General features: G+C 54.8%; 1 protein-coding gene across 3 annotated transcripts in view; it reads right to left on the bottom strand.

Moving 5' to 3' along the window:
- Nucleotides 1-23,841, bottom strand: part of LOC112236161 (DENN domain-containing protein 1B) — a 232,010-nt gene that overhangs the window by 23,955 nt on the left and 184,214 nt on the right. For all 3 annotated transcript variants that reach the window (XM_042322485.1, XM_042322483.1, XM_042322484.1), the window contains 6 exons: nt 23,471-23,561; nt 16,122-16,162; nt 15,554-15,589; nt 12,923-12,958; nt 11,728-11,772; nt 10,603-10,689 (listed from right to left, as the gene is read on the bottom strand). In XM_042322485.1, coding sequence (XP_042178419.1) covers nt 10,603-10,689; nt 11,728-11,772; nt 12,923-12,958; nt 15,554-15,589; nt 16,122-16,162; nt 23,471-23,561 — 336 coding nt within the window. The remainder of the gene's footprint in view (nt 1-10,602; nt 10,690-11,727; nt 11,773-12,922; nt 12,959-15,553; nt 15,590-16,121; nt 16,163-23,470; nt 23,562-23,841) is intronic.

Genomic DNA, 23,841 nt, shown 5'->3' with positions numbered 1-23,841 from the left:
AAAACATGTGCTGTGTGTGTTTGTCTGTGTGTGTGTGTGTGTGTGTGTGTGTGTGTGTGTGTGTGTGCGTGTGTATTTGTGTGTGTATAGGTGGGACGTAAAGGACCCACTATCACATATTGAGTCGACAACCAAGCAATCACCATGCAAACTACATCTAGCAGGAGCTTTGTAGAAAGCGAAAGAGAGACCCTTGAATTGAATTGAGAGACAGAGGGTGAGAGAGAGACAGAGAGAGAGAGGGTGAGAGAGAGAGAGAGAGAGACAAAGAGAGAGAGGGTGAGAGAGAGAGGGTGAGAGAGAGAGAGAGAGGAGTGAGAGAGGAGTGAGAGAGAGAGAGAGAGACAGAGAGAGAGGGTGAGAGAGAAAGAGAGAGAGGGTGAGAGAGAGAGAGAGAGAAACAGAGAGAGAGGGTGAGAGAGAGAGAGAGAGAGAGACAGAGAGAGAGGGTGAGAGAGAGAGACAGAGAGAGAGAGAGAGAGAGACAGAGAGAGAGAGGGTGAGAGAGAGACAGAGAGAGAGAGGGTGAGAGAGACAGAGAGAGAGAGGGTGAGAGAGACAGAGAGAGAGAGAGGGTGAGAGAGAGAGAGGAGTGAGAGAGAGAGAGAGAGAGAGAGAGAGGAGTGAGCGATACAGAGAGCGCGAGAGAGAGAGAGGAGTGAGCGAGACAGAGCGAGAGAGAGAGCGCGAGAGAGAGAGGGTGAGAGAGAGAGAGAGAGAGAGAGAGAGGAGTGAGAGAGAGAGAGAGGAGTGAGAGAGAGAGACAGAGACCATTGAATTGAATTGAGAGAGAGACAGAGAGAGAGAGAGTGAGCGACAGAGAGAGCGAGACAGAGACAGAGACAGCCCCTTGAATTGAATTGAGAGACAGAGAGAGTGTGAGTGAAAGAGAGAGAGAGAGAGACAGAGAGAGAGGTGGGGAGTGCATGGACTTGGATGTGCCAGCTTGCACATAATAGAAAACATGGCTGTTTTTTAATGATGCCACAAGGAGATTCTCCTGAGTAAGTGCTGACTAGCAGAGGAGCTGTTGTGTTGAATGTCTGTCCATACTGTACACTGAGATACAGAACAAACTAACAAGTGTTGTATAGACTGCTACTACTGCTGATGTTAGACACTAGAAAATCACTACTGATAACATGGCACATTGACAAACTACGAAAAGGAAGAAGGATGTAGAGAGGAGACCAGGGAAGAGGTAGGGGACAGAGAAAGAGAGAGGGAGGGATGGGAAGAGGTAGAGGACAGAGACAGAGAGGTGGCGCTAGATGAGGAGGGAGATGGAAAGAGAGCGAGGGAGGGATGGGAAGAGGTAGAGGACAGAAAAAGAGAGGTGGAGCTAGATGAGGAGGGAGATGGAAAGAGAGAGAGGGAGGGATGGGAAGAGGTAGAGGACAGAGAAAGAGAGGTGGAGCTAGATGAGGAGGGAGATGGAAAGAGAAAGAGAGGTGGAGCTAGATGAGGAGGGAGATGGAAAGAGAAAGAGAGGTGGAGCTAGATGAGGAGGGAGATGGAAAGAGAGAGGGATGGGAAGCTGTAGAGGAAAGAGTGAGAGAGAGGGATGGGAAGAGGTAGAGGACAGAGAGAGAGATGGGAAGAGGTAGAGGACAGAGAGAGAGATGGGAAGAGGTAGAGGACAGAGAGAGGGATGGGATGGGAAGAGGTAGAGGACAGAGAGAGAGATGGGAAGAGGTAGAGGACAGAGAAAGAGAGAGAGAGATGGTAAGAGGTAGAGGACAGAGAAAGAGATGGGAAGAGGTAGAGGACAGAGAGAGGGATGGGATGGGAAGAGGTAGAGGACAGAGAGAGAGATGGGAAGAGGTAGAGGACAGAGAGAGGGATGGGATGGGAAGAGGTAGAGGACAGAGAGAGAGATGGGAAGAGGTAGAGGACAGAGAGAGAGATGGGAAGAGGTAGAGGACAGAGAGAGAGATGGTAAGAGGTAGAGGACAGAGAAAGAGATGGGAAGAGGTAGAGGACAGAGAGAGAGATGGGAAGAGGTAGAGGACAGAGAAAGAGATGGTAAGAGGTAGAGGACAGAGAAAGAGATGGGAAGAGGTAGAGGACAGAGAGAGGGATGGGATGGGAAGAGGTAGAGGACAGAGAGAGAGATGGGAAGAGGTAGAGGACAGAGAGAGGGATGGGATGGGAAGAGGTAGAGGACAGAGAGAGAGATGGGAAGAGGTAGAGGACAGAGAAAGAGAGGATGGGATGGAAGAGGTAGAGGACAGAGAGAGAGATGGGAAGAGGTAGAGGACAGAGAGAGAGATGGGAAGAGGTAGAGGACAGAGAGAGAGATGGGAAGAGGTAGAGGACAGAGAGAGAGATGGGAAGAGGTAGAGGACAGAGAAAGAGATGAGAAGAGGTAGAGGACAGAGAGAGAGAGAGAGATGGTAAGAGGTAGAGGACAGAGAAAGAGAGAGAGAGATGGTAAGAGGTCGAGGACAGAGACAGAGGTGGAGCTAGATGAGGAGGGAGATGGAAAGAGAGCGAGGGAGGGATGGGAAGAGGTAGAGGACAGAGAAAGAGATATGGGAAGAGGTCGAGGACAGAGACAGAGGTGGAGCTAGATGAGGAGGGAGATGGAAAGAGAGCGAGGGAGGGATGGGAAGAGGTAGAGGACAGAGAAAGAGAGGTGGCGCTAGATGAGGAGGGAGATGGAAAGAGAGCGAGGGAGGGATGGGAAGAGGTAGAGGACAGAGACAGAGAGGTGGCGCTAGATGAGGAGGGAGATGGAAAGAGAGCGAGGGAGGGATGGGAAGAGGTAGAGGACAGAGAAAGAGAGGTGGAGCTAGATGAGGAGGGAGATGGAAAGAGAGAGGGATGGGAAGCTGTAGAGGAAAGAGTGAGAGAGAGGGATGGGATGGGAAGAGGTAGAGGACAGAAAGAGAGAAGTGGAGCTAGATGAGGAGGGAGATGGAAAGAGAGAGAGATGGGAAGAGGTAGAGGACAGAGAGAGAGATGAGAAGAGGTAGAGAACAGAGAGAGAGATGGGAAGAGGTAGAGGACAGAGAGAGAGATGGGAAGAGGTAGATGACAGAGAGAGAGATGGGAAGATGTAGAGGACAGAGAGAGAGATGGGAAGAGGTAGAGGACAGAGAGAGAGATGGGAAGAGGTAGATGACAGAGAAAGAGAGAGAGAGAGATGGGAAGAGGTAGAGGACAGAGAGAGATGGGAAGAGGTAGAGGACAGAGAGAGAGAGATGGGAAGAGGTAGAGGACAGAGAGAGAGAGAGATGGGAAGAGGTAGAGGACAGAGAGAGAGAGATGGGAAGAGGTAGAGGACAGAGAGAGAGAGATGGGAAGAGGTAGAGGACAGAGAGAGAGAGATGGGAAGAGGTAGAGGACAGAGAAAGAGAGAGAGAGAGTGATGGAAGAGGTAGAGGACAGAGAGAGATGGGAAGAGATAGAGGACAGAGAGAGATGGGAAGAGGTAGAGGACAGAGAAAGAGAGAGAGAGAGAGAGAGAGAGATGGGAAGAGGTAGAGGACAGAGAAAGAGAGAGATAGAGGACAGAGAGAGATGGGAAGAGGTAGAGGACAGAGAGAGAGAGAGATGGGAAGGGGTAGAGGATAGAGAGAGAGATGGGAAGAGGTAGAGGACAGAGAGAGAGATGGGAAGAGGTAGATGACAGAGAAAGAGAGAGAGAGATGGGAAGAGGGAGAGGACAGAGAGAGATGGGAAGAGATAGAGGACAGAGAGAGATGGGAAGAGATAGAGGACAGAGAAAGAGAGAGAGAGTGATGGGAAGAGGTAGAGGACAGAGAGAGAGATGGGAAGAGGTAGAGGACAGAGAAAGAGAGAGATGGGAAGAGGTAGAGGACAGAGAAAGAGAGAGATGGGAAGGGGTAGAGGATAGAGAGAGAGATGGGAAGAGGTAGAGGACAGAGAGAGATGGGAAGAGATAGAGGACAGAGAGAGATGGGAAGAGATAGAGGACAGAGAAAGAGAGAGAGAGTGATGGGAAGAGGTAGAGGACAGAGAGAGAGATGGGAAGAGGTAGAGGACAGAGAGAGAGATGGGAAGAGGTAGAGGACAGAGAGAGAGATGGGAAGAGGTAGAGGACAGAGAGAGAGATGGGAAGAGGTAGAGGACAGAGAGAGAGATGGGAAGAGGTAGTGGACGGAGAGAGAGATGGGAGGAGGTAGAGGACAGAGAGAGAGATTGGAAGAAATAGAGGACAGAGAGAGATGGAAGAGGTAGAGGACAGAGAAAGAGAGAGAGAGAGAGTGATGGAAGAGGTAGAGGACAGAGAGAGATGGGAAGAGATAGAGGACAGAGAGAGATGGGAAGAGGTAGAGGACAGAGAGAGAGAGAGAGAGAGATGGGAAGAGAAAAGAGAAGAGAGGAAGAGGTAGAGGACAGAGAGAGATAGAGAGAGATGGGAAGAGGTAGAGGACAGAGAGAGATAGAGCGAGAGATGGGAAGAGGTAGAGGACAGAGAGAGAGAGAGAGAGAGATGGGAAGAGGTAGAGGACAGAGAAAGAGAGAGAGAGATGGGAAGAGGTAGAGGACAGAGAAAGAGAGAGATGGGAAGAGGTAGAGGACAGAGAAAGAGAGAGATGGGAAGAGGTAGAGGATAGAGAGAGAGAGAGAGATGGGAAGAGGTAGAGGACAGAGAAAGAGAGATGGGAAGAGGTAGAGGACAGAGAGAGAGATGGGAAGAGGTAGAGGACAGAGAGAGAGATGGGAAGAGGTAGTGGACAGAGAGAGAGATGAGAATAGGTAGAGGACAGAGAGAGAGATGGGAAGAGGTAGAGGACAGAGAGAGCGATGGGAAGAGGTAGTGGACAGAGAGAGATGAGAAGAGGTAGAGGACAGAGAGAGAGATGGGAAGAGGTAGAGGACAGAGAAAGAGAGAGAGAGATGGGAAGAGGTAGAGGACAGAGAAAGAGAGAGAGAGATGGTAAGAGGTAGAGGACAGAGAGAGAGAGAGAGATGGTAAGAGGTAGAGGACAGAGAAAAGAGAGAGAGATGGTAAGAGGTAGAGGACAGAGAGAGAGAGAGAGAGATGGTAAGAGGTAGAGGACAGAGAAAAGAGAGAGAGATGGTAAGAGGTAGAGGACAGAGAGAGAGAGAGAGAGAGATGGTAAGAGGTAGAGGACAGAGAAAGAGAGAGAGATGGTAAGAGGTAGAGGACAGAGAGAGAGAGAGAGAGATGGTAAGAGGTAGAGGACAGAGAAAGAGAGAGAGAGATGGTAAGAGGTAGAGGACAGAGAGAGAGATGGGAAGAGGTAGAGGACAGAGAGAGAGAGAGAGAGTGATGGGAAGAGGTAGAGGACAGAGAGAGAGATGGGAAGAGGTAGAGGACAGAGAGAGAGATGGGAAGAGGTAGAGGACAGAGAGAGAGATGGGAAGAGATAGAGGACATAGAGAGAGATGGGAAGAGGTAGAGTGGACAGAGAGAGAGATGGGAAGAGATAGAGGACAGAGAAGATGGGAAGAGGTAGAGGGAAGAGATGGGAAGAGAGGACAGAGAGAGAGATGGGAAGAGGTAGAGGACAGAGAGAGAGATGGGAAGAGGTAGAGGACAGAGAGAGAGATGGGAAGAGGTAGAGGACAGAGAGAGAGATGGGAAGAGGTAGAGGACAGAGAGAGAGATGGGAAGAGGTAGTGGACGGAGAGAGAGATGGGAGGAGGTAGAGGACAGAGAGAGAGATTGGAAGAAATAGAGGACAGAGAGAGATGGAAGAGGTAGAGGACAGAGAAAGAGAGAGATGGAAGAGGTAGAGGACAGAGAAAGAGAGAGATGGAAGAGGTAGAGGACAGAGAGAGATGGGAAGAGATAGAGGACAGAGAGAGATGGGAAGAGGTAGAGGACAGAGAAAGAGAGAGATGGGAAGAGGTAGAGGACAGAGAGAGAGAGAGAGAGAGAGAGATGGTAAGAGGTAGAGGACAGAGAGAGATAGAGAGAGATGGGAAGAGGTAGAGGACAGAGAAAGAGAGAGAGAGAGAGATAGGAAGAGGTAGAGGACAGAGAGAGAGAGAGAGAGAGAGAGATGGGAAGAGGTAGAGGACAGAGAAAGAGAGAGATGGGAAGAGGTAGAGGACAGAGAAAGAGAGAGAGATGGTAAGAGGTAGAGGACAGAGAAAGAGAGAGATGGGAAGAGGTAGAGGACAGAGAAAGAGAGAGAGATGGTAAGAGGTAGAGGACAGAGAAAGAGAGAGATGGGAAGAGGTAGAGGACAGAGAAAGAGAGAGATGGGAAGAGGTAGAGGACAGAGAAAGAGAGAGAGAGAGATGGTAAGAGGTAGAGGACAGAGAAAGAGAGAGAGAGATGGTAAGAGGTAGAGGACAGAGAAAAGAGAGATGGGAAGAGGTAGAGGACAGAGAAAGAGAGAGAGAGAGATGGGAAGAGGTAGAGGATAGAGAGAGAGAGAGAGATGGGAAGAGGTAGAGGACAGAGAAAGAGAGAGATGGGAAGAGGTAGAGGACAGAGAAAGAGAGAGAGAGAGATGGGAAGAGGTAGAGGATAGAGAGAGAGAGAGAGATGGGAAGAGGTAGAGGACAGAGAAAGAGAGAGATGGGAAGAGGTAGAGGACAGAGAAAGAGAGAGATGGGAAGAGGTAGAGGACAGAGAAAGAGAGAGATGGGAAGAGGTAGAGGACAGAGAAAGAGAGAGATGGGAAGAGGTAGAGGATAGAGAGAGATGGGAAGAGGTAGAGGACATACAGAGCCTTCAGAAAGTATTCATACTCTCCCCACGTCTTGTTGTGTTACAGCCTGAATTAAGAATGTATTAAATTGATTATTTTCTTTCCCCCATGTCAATACAATACCCCATAAAGACAAAGTGAAAACATGTTCTTAGAAACATTTATTGAAGGTGAAATATAGAAATATTTCCTTTTCTTAAGTATTCACACCACTGAGTCAATACTTTGTAGAAGCACCTTTGCCAGAGATTACAGCTGTGAGTCTTTCAGGGTAAGTCTCGAAGAGCATTCCACACCTGGATTGCACAACATTTGCACACTATTCTTCAAGGTCTGTCAAATTGGTTGTTGATCATTGCTAGACAACCATTTTCAGGTCTTGCCATAAATTTCCAAGTAGATTTAAGTCAAAACTATAACTCGGCCACTCAGGAACATTCATTGATTTCTTGGTAAGCAACTTCAGTGTAGATTTGGCCTTGTGTTTTAGGTTATTCTCTAACTGAAAGGTGAAAGCAGACTGAACCAGGTTTTCCTCAAGGATTTTTGCCTGTGCTTAGCGCCATTCAGTTGATGTTTTATTGTGAAAAACTCCTTAGTCCTTAACTTCTTTGGGATAGGGGGCGTTATTTTGACGTCCAAATGAAAAGCGTGCCCAAAATAAACTGCCTACTACTCAGGCCCATAAGCTAGGATATGCATATAATGGGTAGATGTGGATAGAAAACACTAACGTTTCTAAAACTGTTAAAATAATGACTGTGAGTATAACATAACTGAAATGGCAGGTGAAACCCCGAGGACAAACCATCCCAAAAACTCTAGAAAGTTTCAGGCTGGTTTATGGGAAATTGTAGTTTTTCTTGGTGGCTTCCATTTTGTCTGTAGTGTTTCCAAACGCTTGAATGAGAGCGCGTTCTTTGGTATTTTTCTCGGTAAAGACAATAACATCTTAAATTTGATCATTTATTTGCGTATTTGGGTTTGATTATAAACGTTAATTGACTTGTTTGGAAAAGTTTATTGGTAACGCTCAAGGTTCTAAACGACATCATAACCGCCATTGATAAGAGACCTCAGCCACGCTCAAGGTCCAAAACGATATCTTAACTGGCATCGATAAGAAACATTACTGTGCAGCCGTATTCATCGACCTGGCCAAGGCTTTCAACTCTGTCAATCACAACGTTCTTATTGGCGGACTCAACAGCCTTCGTTTCTCAAATGATTGCCTTGCCTGGTTCACCAACTACTACTCTGATAGAGTTCAGTGTATCAAATCGGGGGGCCTGTTGTCTGGACCTCTGACAGTCTCTATGGGGGTGACACAGAGTTCAATTCTCGGGCCGACTCTCTTTTCTTTATACATCAATGATGTTGCTCTTGCTGCTGGTGATTCTCTGATCCACCTCTACGCAGATGACACAATTCTGTATACTTCTGGCCCCTCCTTGGACACTGTGTTAACTAACCTCCAGACGAGCTTCAATGCCATACAACTCTCCTTCCGTGGCCTCCAACTGCTCTTAAACGCAAGTAAAACTAAATGCATGCTATTCAATCGATCACTGCCCGCACTTCCTCGCCCGTCCAGCATCACTACTCTGGACGGCTCTGACTTAGAATACGTGGACAACTACAAATACCTGGGTGTCTGGTTCTCCTTCCAGACTCACATTAAGCATCTCCAATCCAAAGTTAAATCTAGAATTGGCTTCCTATTTCGCAACAAAGCATCCTTCACTCATGCTGCCAAACATACCCTTGTAAAACTGACTATCCTACCGATCCTCGACTTTGGTGATGTCATCTATATAGTAGCCTCCAACACTCTACTCAACAAACTGGATGCAGTCTATCACAGTGCCATCTGTTTTGTCACCAAAGCCCCATACACTACCCACCACTGCCTCCTGTACGCTCTCGTTGGTTGGCCCTTGCTTCATACTGGTCGCCAAACCCACTGGCTACAGGTTATCTACAAGTCTCTGCTAGGTAAAGCCCCACCTTATCTCAGCTCACTGGTCACCATAGCAGCACCCACTCGTAGCACGCGCTCCAGCAGGTATATCTCACTGGTCACGCCCAAAGCCAATTCCTCCTTTGGTCATCTTTCCTTCCAGTTCTCTGCTGCCCATGACTGGAACGAATTGCAAAAATCTCTGAAGATGGAGACTCACATCTCCCTCACTAGCTTTAAGCACCAGCTGTCAGAGCAGCTTACAGATCACTGCACCTGTACATAGCCCATCTGTAAACAGCCCATCTATCTACCTACCTCATCCCCATACTGGTATTTATTTATTTTGCTACTTTGCACCCCAGTATCTCTACCTGCACATTCATCTTCTGCACATCTACCATTCCAGTGTTTAATTGCTATATTGTAATTACTTCGCCACCATGGCCTATTTATTTCCTTAACTTACCTCATTTGCTCTCACTGTATATAGACTTTTTGTTTTCTTTTGTTCTACTGTATTATTGACTGTATGTTTTGTTTATTCCATGTGTAACTCTGTGTTGTTCTATGTGTTGAATTGCTACGCTTTATCTTAGCCAGGTCGCAGTTGCAAATGAGAACTTGTTCTCAACTAGCCTACCTGGTTAAATACAATTTTTTAAATGTTTGGGATTCTTTTTGTATGCATTTTGAAGGAGGGAAAATTAATGGATTATTGACTGAAGCGTGCCAGCTAAACTGAGTTTTTATGGCTATAAAGAAGGAGTTTATTGAACAAAAGGACCATTTGTAATGTAACTGGGACCTTTTGGAGTGCCAACAGAAGAAGATCTTCAAAGGTAAGGCATATATTATATCGCTATTTCTGACTTTCGTATCGCAACTCCCTGGTTGAAAATGATTTGTTTTGCATGTGTGCTGGGCGCTGTCCTCAGATAATCACATGGTTTACTTTTGCCGTAAAGACATTTTGAAATCTGACACGGCGGCTGGATTAACAACAAGTTAAGCTTTATTTTGATCTATTGCACTTGTGATTTCATGAAAGTTTATTATTTATAGTAATTTAATTTGAATTTGGCACTCTGCAATTTCACCGGATGTTGGCCAGGTGGGACGGTAGCGTCCCACTGATCAGCAAGATTAACAATACCCATAACATGATGCAGCCACCACCATGCTTGAAAATATGAAGAGAGGTACTCAGTGATGTATTGTATTGTATTTTCCCCAAACATAACACTTTGTATTGAGGACAAGAAGTTAATTGCTTTGCCACATTTTTTTACAGTTTTACAATATTACTTTAAAGCCTTGTGGCAAACAGGAAGCATGTTTTGTCATATTTTATTATGTACAGGCTTCCTTCTTTTCACTCTAATTTAGGTTAGTATTGTGGATTAACTACAATGTTGTTGATCCATCTTCAATTTTTCCCCTTTCACAGCCATTAAACTCTGTAACTGTTTTAAAGTCACCATTGGCCTCATGGCTGGGTGACTGGGTGTATTGATACGCCATCCATCTACCAATAGGTGTCCTTCTTCACGAGGCATTGGAAAGCCTCCCTGGTCTTTGTGGTTGAATCTGCTCAACAGAGGGACCTTACAGATAATTTTATGTGTGAGGTTCAGAGGTGAGGTAGTCATTCAAAAAATCATGTTAAACACTATTATTGCACATAGAGTCCATGCAACTTATTATGTGACTAGTTAAGCAAATGTTTACTCGTTAACTTTTTTAGGCTTGCCATAACAAAGGTTTTGAATACTTATTGACTCAAGACATTTCATTTTTGATTAATTAATACATTTTTCAAAAAACATGTCCATTTTGACATTATGGGGTATTGTATGACAAAAAATATAAATTTAATACATTTTAAATTCAGGCTGTAACAACAAAATGTGGAAAACGTGAAGGTGTATGAATACTCTCTGAAAGCACTGTAGGAATAGTGTGTGTGTATTTATCACCAACCTGTCTCTTCTTCTCCATTCTCCATGGCGAAAGACTCTTGGTGCTGGTGGGAGACCCTGAACAGATCGGCCTACCCTCCTCCTCTTCCTGAGAGAGAGAGAGAGAAAAAGGGTGAGAGAGAGAAGGAAAGAGAGAGAGAAGGGAGAGAGAGAGAGAGAGAGAGAGAGAGAAAGAAAGAGAGAAAGAGGGAGAGAGAGAAAGAACGAGAGAGAGAAAGAGAAGAGAAGTGAGAGAAAGAGAAGAGAAGAGAGAGAAGGGGGAGAGAGAGAAAGAAAGAGAGAAGAGAGAGAGAGAAAGAAAGAGAAAGAAGAGAGAGAGAAGAGAGAGAGAAGAGAAAGAAAGAGAGAGAGAGAAGAAAGAGAGAAGAGAAAGAGAAGAGAAGAGAAGAGAAAGAGAGAAGAGAAGAGAAAGAAAGAAAGAGAGAGAGAGAGAGAGAGAGAGAGAGAGAGAGAGAGAGAGAAAGAGAGAAAGAAAGAGAGAGGGGGGAGAGAGAGAGAGAGAGAGAGAGAAAGAAAGAAAGAAGGGGGGAGAGAGAGAGATAAAGAAAGAGAGCATGGGGGAGAGTTAGAGAGAGAGATTAATTATTCAAGTGAGTGTGTCACATTGTATGTAAAAGATCCTATAACAGCCAGTAATACATGTGTATTTTGAGTGTGGTCAGGTCAAATCTGTTTAAAACAGAAAAATACAGCCTGGAGAGAACCTGTTCGTCATCCAGCGCCCCTCTCCTCAGCCTCTCTCTGACACTCAGTTCAAACGAAAGCCATCAGGCATATGGAGACATTAATCTTATAACATTAGCTTTGAAGGAATCAGCGGATCATTGATAAAATATGGGTTAGGGCTGTGGCTGGATGACATGACAGGCTATAGCCAGAGGGACGCTGGGTAAACATGTACACTCCTGAACTAAACTCATCTCTGAGTGAGCACAAACTCCATAACCAACAGTGTGTGTGTGTGCGTGTATGCACGCGTGTGTGAGCGTGCATGTCCACATTTGTGACAGTCAGCATTTCACGGTAAAGCCTACACTTGTTGTATTCGGCGCATGTGACAAAGTTTGATTTGAATTTTTTATTTGTGTATGTAAGCCCTGGAGAAGTTTGAATTCACATAGCTCACCCTTTGTTTAAGCCTGCGAATGCCCCTCTTGGCATGACTCTTGGCCTGTAGGAGAAACACAGGCATTAGAAATAAATACAGGCTCCATTAATATTTGACACTGTTCTGGTGTAACATCCCCTGGGCAAAAGACAAAGACTGAAGCTGGACACGAAAGTCTTCTCAGCTGGACACGAAAGTCTTCTCAGCTGGACACGAAAGTCTCTGGACACGAAAGTCTCATCTGGACACGAAAGTCTTCTCAGCTGGACACGAAAGTCTTCTCAGCTGGACACGAAAGTCTTCTCAGCTACACACGAAAGTCTTCTCAGCTGGACACGAAAGTCTTCCCAACTGGACATGAAAGCCTACCCAACTGGACATGAAAGCCTACCCATCATGAATGTCTTCCCAGCCGGACATGAAAGCCAACCAATCATGAAAGCCTACCGAGCTGGACATGGGAAGCCTACCGATCATGAATGTCTTCCCAGCTGAACATGAAACCCTACCCATCATGAAAGCCTACCGAGCTGGGCATGAAAGCCTACTGATCATGAAAGCCTACCCAGCTGGACATCAAAGCCTACCCATCATGAAAGCCTACCCATCATGAAAGCCTACCCAGCTGGACATGAAAGCCAACTATACAACACTGCACAAAGGAAAGGGCATCACAAGCACAAACACACACAATCTACCAGCTACCACCATCCCAGTACCTTTCAGATATTCAAAGTGAGAACCTGTATGACTTAATACACATCTTAGGGTTAGGACCCGAAATGGGACCAATGCATGTCTGTCCAATTATGGGCTCCCGAGTGGGCTCACAGTTGTCTAAGGCACTGCATCTCAGTGCTAGAGGCGTCACTACAGATCCTGGTTCGATCCCGGGTTGTATCACAAACGTCCGTGATGGGGAGTCCAATAGGGCGGCGCACAATTGGCACAGCGTCATCCAGGTTAGGGGAAGGTTTGGACAGGGTAGGCCGGCATTGTAAAATAAGAATTTGTTCTTTACTGACTTGTTATAAAAATATGAAAGCATTTGAGGTGTGCTTGATTTGCCTTGGAATTTGCACTTTTGGGACTATTCCATTGGTTCCAAACTAAATCAAGAGCAGCTCCAGTATTTGAACATATCAGAGGAGGTCTGACAGGGACTGTATGGTAGATCCAGCCTTCTATAGGCCGTCTCCACAGCTGGACTTGCCTTGGTCACCGCAGTGTTGATCAGCGCTCCGCCTCTCTGCAACACACACAACACATAATTGTCATTTACCGGCGCGTGCGCACACACACACACACACACACACACACACACACACACACACACACACACACACACACACACACACACACACACACACACACACACACACACACACACACACAAAGAGAGAAACACACAGGAAAGCACAAACACACACATATAGAGTACCAATCAAATGTTGACACACCTATTCATTCCAGGGTTTTTCTTTATTTTTACAATTTTCTACATTGTAGAATAATAGTGAAGACATCAAAACTATGAAATAACACATATGGAATCATGTAGTAACCAAAAAAGTCTTAAACAAATGAAAATATATTTGAGATTCTTCAAAGTAGCCACCCTTTGCATTGACAGCTTTGCACACTCTTGGCATTCTCTCAATCAGCTTCACCTAGAATGCTTTTCCAACAATCTTGAAGGAGTTCTCACATATGCTGAGCACACGTTGGCTGCTTTTCCTTCATTCTGTGGTCCAACTCATCCCAAACCATCTCAATTGGGTTGAGGTCAGGTGATTGTAGAGGCCAGGTCATCTGATGCAGCACTCCATCACTCTTCTTCTTGGTCAAATAGCCCTTACACAGCCTGGAGGCGTGTTGGGTCATTGTCCTGTTGAAAAACAAATTATAGTCCCACTAAGTGCAAACCAGATGGGATGGTGTATCGCTGCAGGATGCTGTGGTAGCGATGCTGGTTAAGTGTGCCTTGAATTCTAAATAAATCACTGACGGTGTCACCAGCAAAGCACCCCCACATCATCACACCTCCTCCTCCATGCTTCACGGTGGGAACCAGACATACGGAGATCATCCATTCACCTACTCTACGTCTCACAATAATCTCACATTTGGACTTATCAGAACAAAGGACACATTTCCACCACTCTAATGCCCATTGCTCGTGTTTCTTGACCCAAGCAAGTCTCTTTTTATTATTGGTGTCCTTTAGTAGTGGTTTCTTTGCAGCAATTTGACCATGAAGGCCTGATTCACTCAGTCTCCTCTGAACAGTTGTTATTGAGATGTGTCTGTTACTTGAACTCTGTGAAGCATTTATTTGGGCTGCAATTTCTGAGGCTAGTAACTCTAATGAACTTATCCTCTGTAGCAGAGGTAACTCTAATAAACGTATCCTCTGCAGCAGAGATAACTCTGGGTCTTCCTTTCCTGTGGCGGTCCTCATGAGAGCCAGTGTCATCATAGTGCTTGATGGTTTTTGCGACTGCACTTGAAGAAACTTTCAAATTCCTGACATTTTCCGGATTGACTGACCTTCATATCTTAAAGTAATGATGGACTATTGTTTCTCTTTGCTTATTAAAGCTGTTCTTGCTATAATATGGACTTGGTCTTTTACCAAATAGGGCTATCTCCTGTAAGAAGGAAAGAAATTCCACAAATTAACTTTAAACAAGGCACAGATGTGAATTGAAATGCATTCCAGGTGACTACCTCATGAAGCTGGTTGAGAGAATGCCAAGAGTGTGCAAACCTGTCATCAAGGCAAAGGGTGGCTTCTTTGAAGAATCTTTTGATTTGTTTAAGACTTTTTTTAAATACTTTTTTTGGTTACTACATGATTCCATGTGTGTTATTTCATAGTTGATGTCTTTACTATTATTCTACAATGAAGAAAATGGTGAAAATAAAGAAAAATCCCTGGAATGAGTAGGTGTGTCCAAACATTTGACTGGTTTTGTACATCTACCAATACTAGAACAGTCCTAGTAGAACAATGACATCTACCAGCATCCCAGTACTCTACCTTTCAGAATCTACCAGCATCCCAGTACTCTACCTTTCAGAATCTACCAGCACTCTACCTTTCAGAATCTACCAGCATCTCAGTACTATACCTTTCAGAATCTACCAGCATCTCAGTACTATACCTTTCAGAATCTACCAGTATCTCAGTACTCTACCTTTCAGAATCTACCAGCATCTCAGTACTCTACCTTACAGAATCTACCAGCTACCAGCATCTCAGTACTATACCTTTCAGAATCTACCAGTATCCCAGTACTCTACCTTTCAGAATTTACCAGCATCCCAGTACTCTACCTTTCAGAATCTACCAGCATCCCAGTACTCTCCCTTTCAGAATCTACCAGCATCCCAGTACTCTCCCTTTCAGAATCTACCAGCATCCCAGTACTCTACCTTTCAGAATCTACCAGTATCCCAGTACTCTACCTTTCAGAATCTACCAGCTACCAGCATCCCAGTACTCTACCTTTCAGAATCTACCAGCATCCCAGTACTCTACTTTTCAGAATCTACCAGTATCCTAGTACTCTACCTTTCAGATCCAGAGTGAAAACATATATGACCTTATACACGTCTTAGGGTTAGGACCAGACATGAGACAAATACATGTTATATCTGTCCCATATGAAAGTATTTGAGGTGTGCTTGATTTGCCTTGGAATTTGCACTTTTGGGACTATTCCAGTGGTTCCAAACTAAATCAAGAGCAGCTCCAGTATTTGAACATATCAGAGGAGGTCTGACAGGGACTGTATGGTATATCCAGCCTTCTATAGGCCGTCTCTACAGCTGGACTTGCCTTGGTCACCGCAGTGTTGATCAGCGCTCCGCCTCTCTGCAACACACACAACACATAATTGTCATTTACCGGCGCGTGCGCAGACACACACACACACACACACACACACACACACACACACACTCGCACGTACAAACACACTCGCACACACACACACACACACACACACACACACACACACACACACACACACTCGCACGTACAAACACACTCGCACGTACAAACACACACACACACACACACACGCACGCACGCACAAACACACGCGCGACAAACACACGCACAACACACACACACAAGCACACACAAACACACGCACGCACACACAAACACACGCACGCACACACACACACACACACACAAAAACACACACAGGATTTCCATCCACCGCACTACCCAACAGACATCTGAATGTCCATACAAACATAAGCCGTGTGTACAGACAGTGTGTTTTCTCTATGGATCAACACATTCTTAGCATCTTCAGTTTGCTTTGTTTACTAAACAGAGAGATAGACTAAACTAAAATACACTCAATTCATTTTAATTGCATATCATCTTTGTATACCTTGACGGTGTGCACCCACTGTTGATAAGACTTGGAATTACCTGCAAGACATCAAAGGCACACATAATGAAAGACACGGAGATGTGAAAGTGATTGTGATGAGACACGCTGATAACTTGAATTTTATGGGACTGGTGTAGTGTAGTGGTGTAGCATAGTGGTGTAGTATAGTGGTGCAATGGTGCAGAGGTGTAGTGTGGTGTAGTAGTGTAGTGTAGTGGTGTAGTAGTGGTGTAGTGGTGTAATGTAGTGATGTAACAGCGGCGCAACGGCGTAGCGAGCGGCGCAGCGCAGCGGCAGCAGCGCAGCGGCGCAGCGCAGCGGCGCAGCAGCAGTGGGGGCAGCGCAGCGGCGCAGCAGATCGCGCAGCAGCAGCGCAGCAGCGGCGCAGCAGATGGCGCAGCAGCAGCAGCAGCAGCGGCGCAGCGCAGCGGCGCAGCAGCAGCAGCGGCGCATTGTAGCGGCGCAGCAGCGCAGCAGCGGCGCAGCAGCGGCGCAGCATCGCGTAGTGCAGCGGCGCAGAATGAATGGCGGCGCAGCGTAGCCGTGCGCAGCGTAGCGCGTAGTCCTTGCAGTGGCGGCGGGCAGCAGCAGCAGCGGCGGCACAGCGGCGTAGCGGCGCAGTGTAGCGTAGCAGCGCAGCAGAGGTGCAGTGATGCGGCGGTGTCGAGTGTAGCAGGTGTAGTAGCAGCAGCAGCTGCAGCAGTTGTTGCCAGCAGCGTAGCAGTGGTGCAGTGCAGCGGTGCAGTGTAGCAGCAGTGCAGCGGTCAGCGCAGCAGCGGTGCAGCGTAGCGGCGCAGCGCAGTGGTGTCATGTAGCGGGTGTAACGGCGCAGTGTAGTGGCGAACGGCGCAGTGCAGTGGTGTAGCAGCGCAGCGGGCAACGGCGCAGCGCATTGTTGAAGCGGTGCAGCAGCGCTGCAGCGCAGCAGCGGCGCAGCGAGCGGCGCAGAGCAGCGGCGCAGGGCGCAGCGGGCAGCAGCAGCGGCGCAGCGCAGCGAAGTGGTGCAGCTGGCGGCGCAGCAGCGCAGCGGAAGCAGCGCAGCGCAGCAGCAGCGCAGCGCAGCGGCGCAGCGCAGCAGCGCAGCGCAGCGGCGGCGCAGCGGGCGGCGCAGCGGCGCAGCGTGGCGTCAGCACAGCGGCGCAGAGCAGCGGCGCAGCGCAGCGGTGCGGTGCAGCACAGCGGCGCAGCGTAGCGCAGCGCAGTGCAGCGGTGCAGCGCAGCAGAAGCGGCGGCGCAGCGACGCAGCAGCGCAGCAGCGTTGGCTGGTGCAGCGCAGCAGCAGCGGCGCAGCGCAGCAGCGGCGCAGTGCAGCGGGCGTGGCGCAGTGCGGCGTTGCAGCATCAGGTGCAGAGCAGCGGCGCAGCATAGCGGCGCAGCAGCAGCAGCGGCGCGTCATGCAGCACAGCAGCGCAGCGCAGCGCAGCGGGCAGCGCAGCAGCGGCGCAGCGCAGCGCAGCGGCGCAGCGTGGCGGCGTCGCAGGGGGCAGCCGCCATGGCGCAGCAGCAGCGCAGCGGCGCTGCGCAGCAGCGGCGCAGCGGCAGTGCAGCGGCGCAGCGCAGCAGCGGCGCAGCGGCGCAGCGCAGCACACCGGCGGTGCAGCAGCGCAGCGGCGTAGCAGTGCAGCGTGGCGGCGTCCTGTAGGGGTGCAGCATGGTGCAGTGCAGCAGCAGTGCAGCGGTGTTGTGTGCAGCAGCGGCGCAGCGGCAGCGCAGCGGCGAAAGCAGTGGTGCAGCGGTGTAGCGCAGCAGCAGTGCAGCAGCAGTGCAGCAGCAGCGCAGCGGCGCCGCGCAGCAGCGGCCTAGCGCAGCGCAGCGGCGCAGCAGCGCACGCCAGCGGCGCAGCAGCAGCGCAGCGGCGCAGCCAGGCGCAGCGCAGCGGCGCAGCAGCAGCGCAGCGACGCAGCCGCCGGCGCAGCGCAGCGGCGCAGCAGCAGCGCAGCAGCGCACGCCTGCGGCGCAGAGCAGCGGGCAGCAGCAGTGCAGCGGCGCAGCCGCCAGGCGCAGCGCAGCGGCGCAGCGCAGCGGCGCAGCGCAGCAGCGGGTGCAGCATCGCGGCGTGGCGGGTCCGCAGGGGGCGCGCCACGGGCGCAGCGCAGCAGCAGCAGCGGCGCTGCGCAGCAGCGGGCAGCGGCGCAGCAGCGTGCGCCGGGTGCAGCGGCGCCCAGCAGCGGCGCAGTGCAGCGGCGTGGCGCAGCGGCGCAGTGCGGCGTTGTAGCACAGCGGCGCAGAGCAGCGGCGCAGCACAGCGGCGCAGCGCAGCGGCGCAGCAGCACAGCGGCGCAGCAGCGCAGCGCAGCGCAGCGGCGCAGCGAGCGGTAGCAGCGCAGCGAAGCAGGTGCAGTGCAGTGGCAGCAGTAGCAGCGGCGCAGCAGCGCAGCGGCGCAGCAGCGTTCGCTGGTGTAGTGCAGCGGTTTAGAAGTGGCGCAGTAACGGTGGTGTAGTGGTGTAGTGTGGCGGCGCACAGTGGCGCAGAGCAGCGGTGCAGCAGCGGCGCAACGCAGCGGCGTGTTGGTGCAGCACAGCGGCGCAGCGGCGCAGCGCAGCGCAGCGGCGCAGCGCAGCGAAGCGGCGCAGCGCAGCGACGCAGCAGCGCAGCAGCGCTGCGCCGGGCAGCAGCAGCAGCGGCGCGGCAGCGGCGCAGCGTGGCGCAGCAGCGCAATTGTGGCGCAGAGCAGCGGCGCAGCACAGCGGCGCAGCGCAGCGCAGCGGTGTGCTGGGCGCAGCACAGCAGCGCAGCGCAGCGGCGCAGCGCAGCGGCGCAGCAGTGGTGCAGCAGCGTGCAGCGGCGCAGCAGTGCAACGTGGCGGCGTCGCAGGGGCAGCAGCAGCGGCGCAGCGCAGCAGCAGTGCAGCGGCGCTGCGCAGCAGCGGCGCAGCGGCAGCGCAGCAGCAGCGGTGCAGCGCAGCACACCGGCGTGGCGCAGCAGCGCAGCGGCGCAGCAGCGTGGCGGCGCAGCAGGGGCGCAGCCATGGCGCAGCGCAGCAGCAGCGCTTGCAGCGGCGCTCGTAGCAGCAGCGGCGCAGCGGCAGCGCAGCGGCGCTGTGCAGCAGCGGCGCAGCGGCGCAGCGCAGCAGCAGCGCAGCAGCAGTGCAGCGGCGCCGTGCAGCAGCGGCGCAGCGCAGCGGCGCAGAGCAGCGGCGCAGCAGCAGTGCAGCGGCGCAGCGCAGCAGCGGCGCAGCAGCAGCGCAGCGGCGCAGCGCAGGCGTGGCGCAGCAGCGCAGCAGCAGCGCAGCGGCGCTGCGCAGCAGCGGCGCAGCGCAGCGCAGCTGGCAGCAGCGCAGCAGCGCAGCCAGGCGCAGCAGCGGCGCAGCAGCAGCGCAGCAGCGCAGCGCAGGCGCAGCAGCAGCGCAGCGGCGCGCCAGGCGCAGCGCAGTGCAGCAGCGGCGCAGCGCAGCGCGGCGCAGCAGCGCAGCGCCGCGGCGGCACGTAGGGCGTAGCGCCATGGGCAGCGCAGCGGCGTGGCAGCAGCGGCAGCAGGGCAGTGGCAGCGGCGGCGGTGGCAGCGGCGCAGCAAAACTGGCGTGGTGTGGCAGCGTCGATGGTGCAGCGCAGCGGCAGTGGCAGTGTCAGTGGCGCAGTGCAGCGGCGCGGCAGTGCAGTGCAGCGGCAGCAGCAGCGGCGCAGCGGCGCAGCAGCGCAGCGGCGCAGCGCAGCGGCGCAGCGCAGAGGGCAGCAGCAGCGCAGCGGCGCAGCCAGCGGCGCAGAGCAGCGGCGCAGCACAGCGGCGCAACGCAGCGCAGCGGCGTTGCAGCGCAGCGGCAGCAGCGGCAGTGCAGCGCAGCAGCAGCGGCGCAGCGCAGCGTGGCGGCGTCCTGCAGGGGTGCAGCGTCATGGCGCAGTGCAGCAGCAGCGCAGCGGTGCGGCAGCAGCGGCGCAGCGGCAGCGGCGCAGCGCAGCAGCGGCAGCAGCGCAGCAGCAACGGCGCGGCGCAGCAGCGCAGCGGCGCAGCAGCAGCGTGGCGGCGGCAGTGCAGGGGGTGGCGCGCCATGGCGCAGCAGCAGCAGTGCAGCAGCGGCGTGCAGCAGCGGCGCAGCGGCAGCGCAGCGGCGTGGCAGCAGCGGGCAGCGGCAGCAGCAGCGGCGCAGCGGCAGCGCAGCAGCGGCGCAGCGCAGCACAGCAGCGGCGTCCGGCAGCGCAGCAGTGGCGGCAGGGGCAGGGCGCGTGCGGCAGTGGCGGCAGCGGCAGGCAGCAGGCAGTGCAGCAGCAGCGGCAGCAGCGGTCAGTGGCAGCAGCGGCGCAGCGGCAGCGGCAGCGGCGCTGCGCAGCAGCGGCAGCGTCCGGCGCAGCGTAGCAGCAGCAGTGCAGCGGCGCCGGTGCAGCAGCGGTCCAGGCAGCGCAGCGCAGCAGCGGCGTTGCAGAGCAGCGGGCAGCGCAGTGCAGTGCAGCAGCAGCGGAAGCAGCGGCAGCAGCAGTTGCAGCGGCAGCAGCGGCGCGCAGCAGCGGTGCAGCGCAGCGCAGCGGCGCAGCAAAGCAACGCCAGGCGCAGAGCAGCGGCGCAGCAGCAGCAGCAGCGCAGCGGCGGCAGCAGCGGCAGCAGCGCAGCGTGCAGCGAGCAGCGCAGCAGCGGCGTCCTGCAGCAGCGGCAGCGGCGGCAGCAGTGCAGCGCCAGGTGCAGAGCAGTGGCGCAGCAGCAGCGGCAGCAGCGGCGCAGCAGCGGCGCAGCGGCGCAGCAGCAGCGCAGGCGTCATGGCAGCAGCGGCGGCAGTGGCAGCAGCAGCGCAGCGCCTGCGGCGCAGCGCAGCAGCGGTGCAGCGGCAGCGCAGCGGCGCAGCAGCGGCGGCAGCAGCGCAGCGGCAGCGCAGCCGCAGCGCCAGGCGCAGTGTCCGCAGCGGCAGCAGCAGCAGTGCAGCAGCGCAGCAGCGGACGCAGAGCAGCGGCGCAGCAGCAGCGCAGCGGCGCAGTAACGCAGGTGCAGCGGCGCAGCGCAGCGGGCAGCGTCCAGCAGCGGCGCAGCAGCGGCAGCGTCCGTAGCGCAGGGATGGAAGCGTCCGGCGCAGCGCAGCAGCGTCAGCGCAGCAGCGGCGCAGCGGCGCGTCCGCAGCAGCGCGCAGCGGCGCAGCAGCGCAGCGGCAGCGTCCGGGCGGCAGCGGCAGCGGCAGCGCAGCGCAGCGGCAGCAGCAGCGCAGCGGCGCGGCAGTGCAGCGCAGCGGCGCAGCAGCGGCGCAGCGGCGCAGCAGCGCAGCGGCGCAGCGCAGCGGCGCAGCGCAGATAGCGCAGCAGCGCAGCGGCAGCGGCAGCGTGCAGCGCAGCGGCGCAGCAGCAGCATTGGTGCAGCGGCGGCGCAGCAGCGCAACGGCGCAGCGGCGCAGCGGCGCGGGCAGCGCAGCGGCGCGGCAGCGCAGCGCAGCGGCGCAGCAGCGCAGCGGCGCAGCAGCAGCGCAGCGCAGCGGCGCAGCAGCGCAGCACAACCGGCGCAGCGCAGCGGCGCAGCAGCGCAGCGGCGCAACAGCGCAGCGGCACAACAGCGCAGCGGCGGCAGCGCAGCGGCAGCAGCGCAGCGGCGCAGCAGCGCAGCGCAACGGCGCAGCGCAGTCCAGCGGCGCAGCGCAACGGCGCAGCGCAGCGGCGCAGCGCAGCGGCGGGCGCAGCGCAGCGGCGCAGCAGCGCAGCGGCGCAACAGCGCAGCGGCGCAGCGGCGCAGCGCAGCGGCGCAACAGCGCAGCGGCGCAGTGCAGCGGCGCAGCGCAGCGGCGCAGCGCAGCGCAGCGGCGAGCGCAGTCCAGCGGCGCAGCATAATGGCGGCGCAGTGTAGCGGCGCAGCCCAGCGGCGCAGCGCAGCGGGCGCAGCGCAGCGGCGCAACAGCGCAGCGGTGCAGCGCAGCGGCGCAACAGCGCAGCGGGCGAGCGCAGTCCAGCGGCGCAGCGCAGCGCAGCGCAGCGGCGCAGCGCAGCGGCGCAGCGCAGCGGCGCAGCGCAGCGCAGCGGCGCAGCGCAACGGCGCACGGCGCAGCGCAGCGGCGCAGCGCAGCGCAGCGGCGCAGCGCAGCGGCGCAGCGCAACGGCGCAGCGCAGCGCAGCGGCGCAGCGCAGCGGCGCAACAGCGCAGCGGCGCAACAGCGCAGCAGTGGAGCGCAGTCCAGCGGCGCAGCGCAACGGCGCAGCGCAGCGCAGCGGGCGCAGCGCAGCGGCGCATACGCAGCGGCGCAACAGCGCAGCGGCAGCAGCGCAGCGGCGCAGCGCAGCGCTGCAACAGCGCAGCGGCGCAACAGCGCAGCGGGTGCAGCGCAGCGGCGCAACAGCGCAGCGGCGCAGCGCAGTCCAGCGGCGCAGCGCAGCGGCGTAACAGCGCAGCGGCGCAGCGCAGTCCAGCGGCGCAGCGCAGCGGTGCAGCGGCGCAGCGCAGTCCAGCGGCGCAGCGCAGCGGCGCAGCGCAGTCCAGCGGGCAGTCCAGCAGCGCAGCGGCGCAGCGCAGTCCAGCGGCGCAGAGCAGCGGCGCAGCGCAGCGGCGCAGCGCAGCGGCGCAGCGGCGCAGCGCAGCGGCGCAGCGCAGCGCAGCGGCGCAACAGCGCAGCGGCGGCGCAGCGGCGCAGCGCAACGGCGCAGCGCAGCGCAGCGGCGCAGCGCAGCGGTGTAACAGCGCAGCGGCGCAGTCCAGCGGCGCAGCGCAACGGCGCAGCGCAGCGCAGCGGCGCAGCGGCGCAGCGGCGCAGCGCAGCGCAGCGGCGCAGTCCAGCGGCGCAGCGCAGCGGCGCAGCGCAGCGGGCGCAGCGCAGCGGCGCAACAGCGGTGCAGCGCAGCGGCGCAGTCCAGCGGCGCAGCGCAGCGGGCGCAGCGCAGCGGCGCAGTGTAGCAGCGGCGCAGCGCAGCGGCGCAGCGCAGCGGCGCAACAGCGCAGCGGCGAGCGCAGTCCAGCGGCGCAGCGCAGCGGGCAGCGCAGCGCAGCGGCGCAGCAGCGCAGCGGCGCAGCGCAGCGGCAGCGCAGCGCGGCGCAGTCCAGCAGCGGCGCAGCGGGCAGCGCAGCGCAGCGGCGCAGCGGCGCAGCGCAGCGGCGCAGCGCAGCGCAGCGCAGCGGCGCAGCGCAGCGGCGCAGCGCAGCGCAGCGGCGCAACAGCGCAGCGGCGCAGCGCAGTCCAGCGGCGCAGCGCAGCGGCGCAGCGCAGCGGCGCGCCAGCGGCGCAGCGCAGCGGCGCAGCAGTCCAGCGGCGCAGCGCAGCGGCGCAGCGCAGCGGCGCAGCGCAGCAGCGCAGCGCAGCGGCGCAGCGCAGCGGTGTAGTGCAGTCCAGTGGTGTAGTGTAGTCTAGTGGTGTAGTGTAGTGTAGTGGTGTAGTGTAGTGTAGTGTAGTGGTGTAGTGTAGTGGTGTAGTGTAGTGTGGTGTATTGGTGTAATGTTGTGAAGTGCCACTCACTTCCACAGAAACCTCCCTCAGTGATCTCCTCCTCGAACAGGTCAGTGAAGCCTCTTCCCGCGTTCAGCTTGGCCAGACGGCCGTCAATAAACTGCAACATCAATTACAACACAGCATTACAGACCCGAGGTAGAGAGGGAGGGAGGGAAAACAAAGGGAGGGAGGAGGGAGAGAGACAGGGAAGGGAAAGAGAGAGGGAGAAGAAATAGAGAGGAAAGGGGAGGGGAAGAGAGAGGGGTGAGGGAAAGAAGATGGAGGCAGAGAGGGGGAGTAAGAGGGGTGGGAGAGAGGGAGGGGGAGGCAGAGAGGGGGAATGAGAGGGAGTGTGAGAGAGAGAGGGGAGAGGTGAGAGAGGGAGGGGGAGAGGTGAG

This window comes from Oncorhynchus tshawytscha, linkage group LG05 (assembly GCF_018296145.1).
Source record: "Oncorhynchus tshawytscha isolate Ot180627B linkage group LG05, Otsh_v2.0, whole genome shotgun sequence".
Classification (NCBI taxonomy): Eukaryota; Metazoa; Chordata; class Actinopteri; order Salmoniformes; family Salmonidae; genus Oncorhynchus; species Oncorhynchus tshawytscha.
This window is presented reverse-complemented; position numbering and strand designations above follow the sequence as displayed.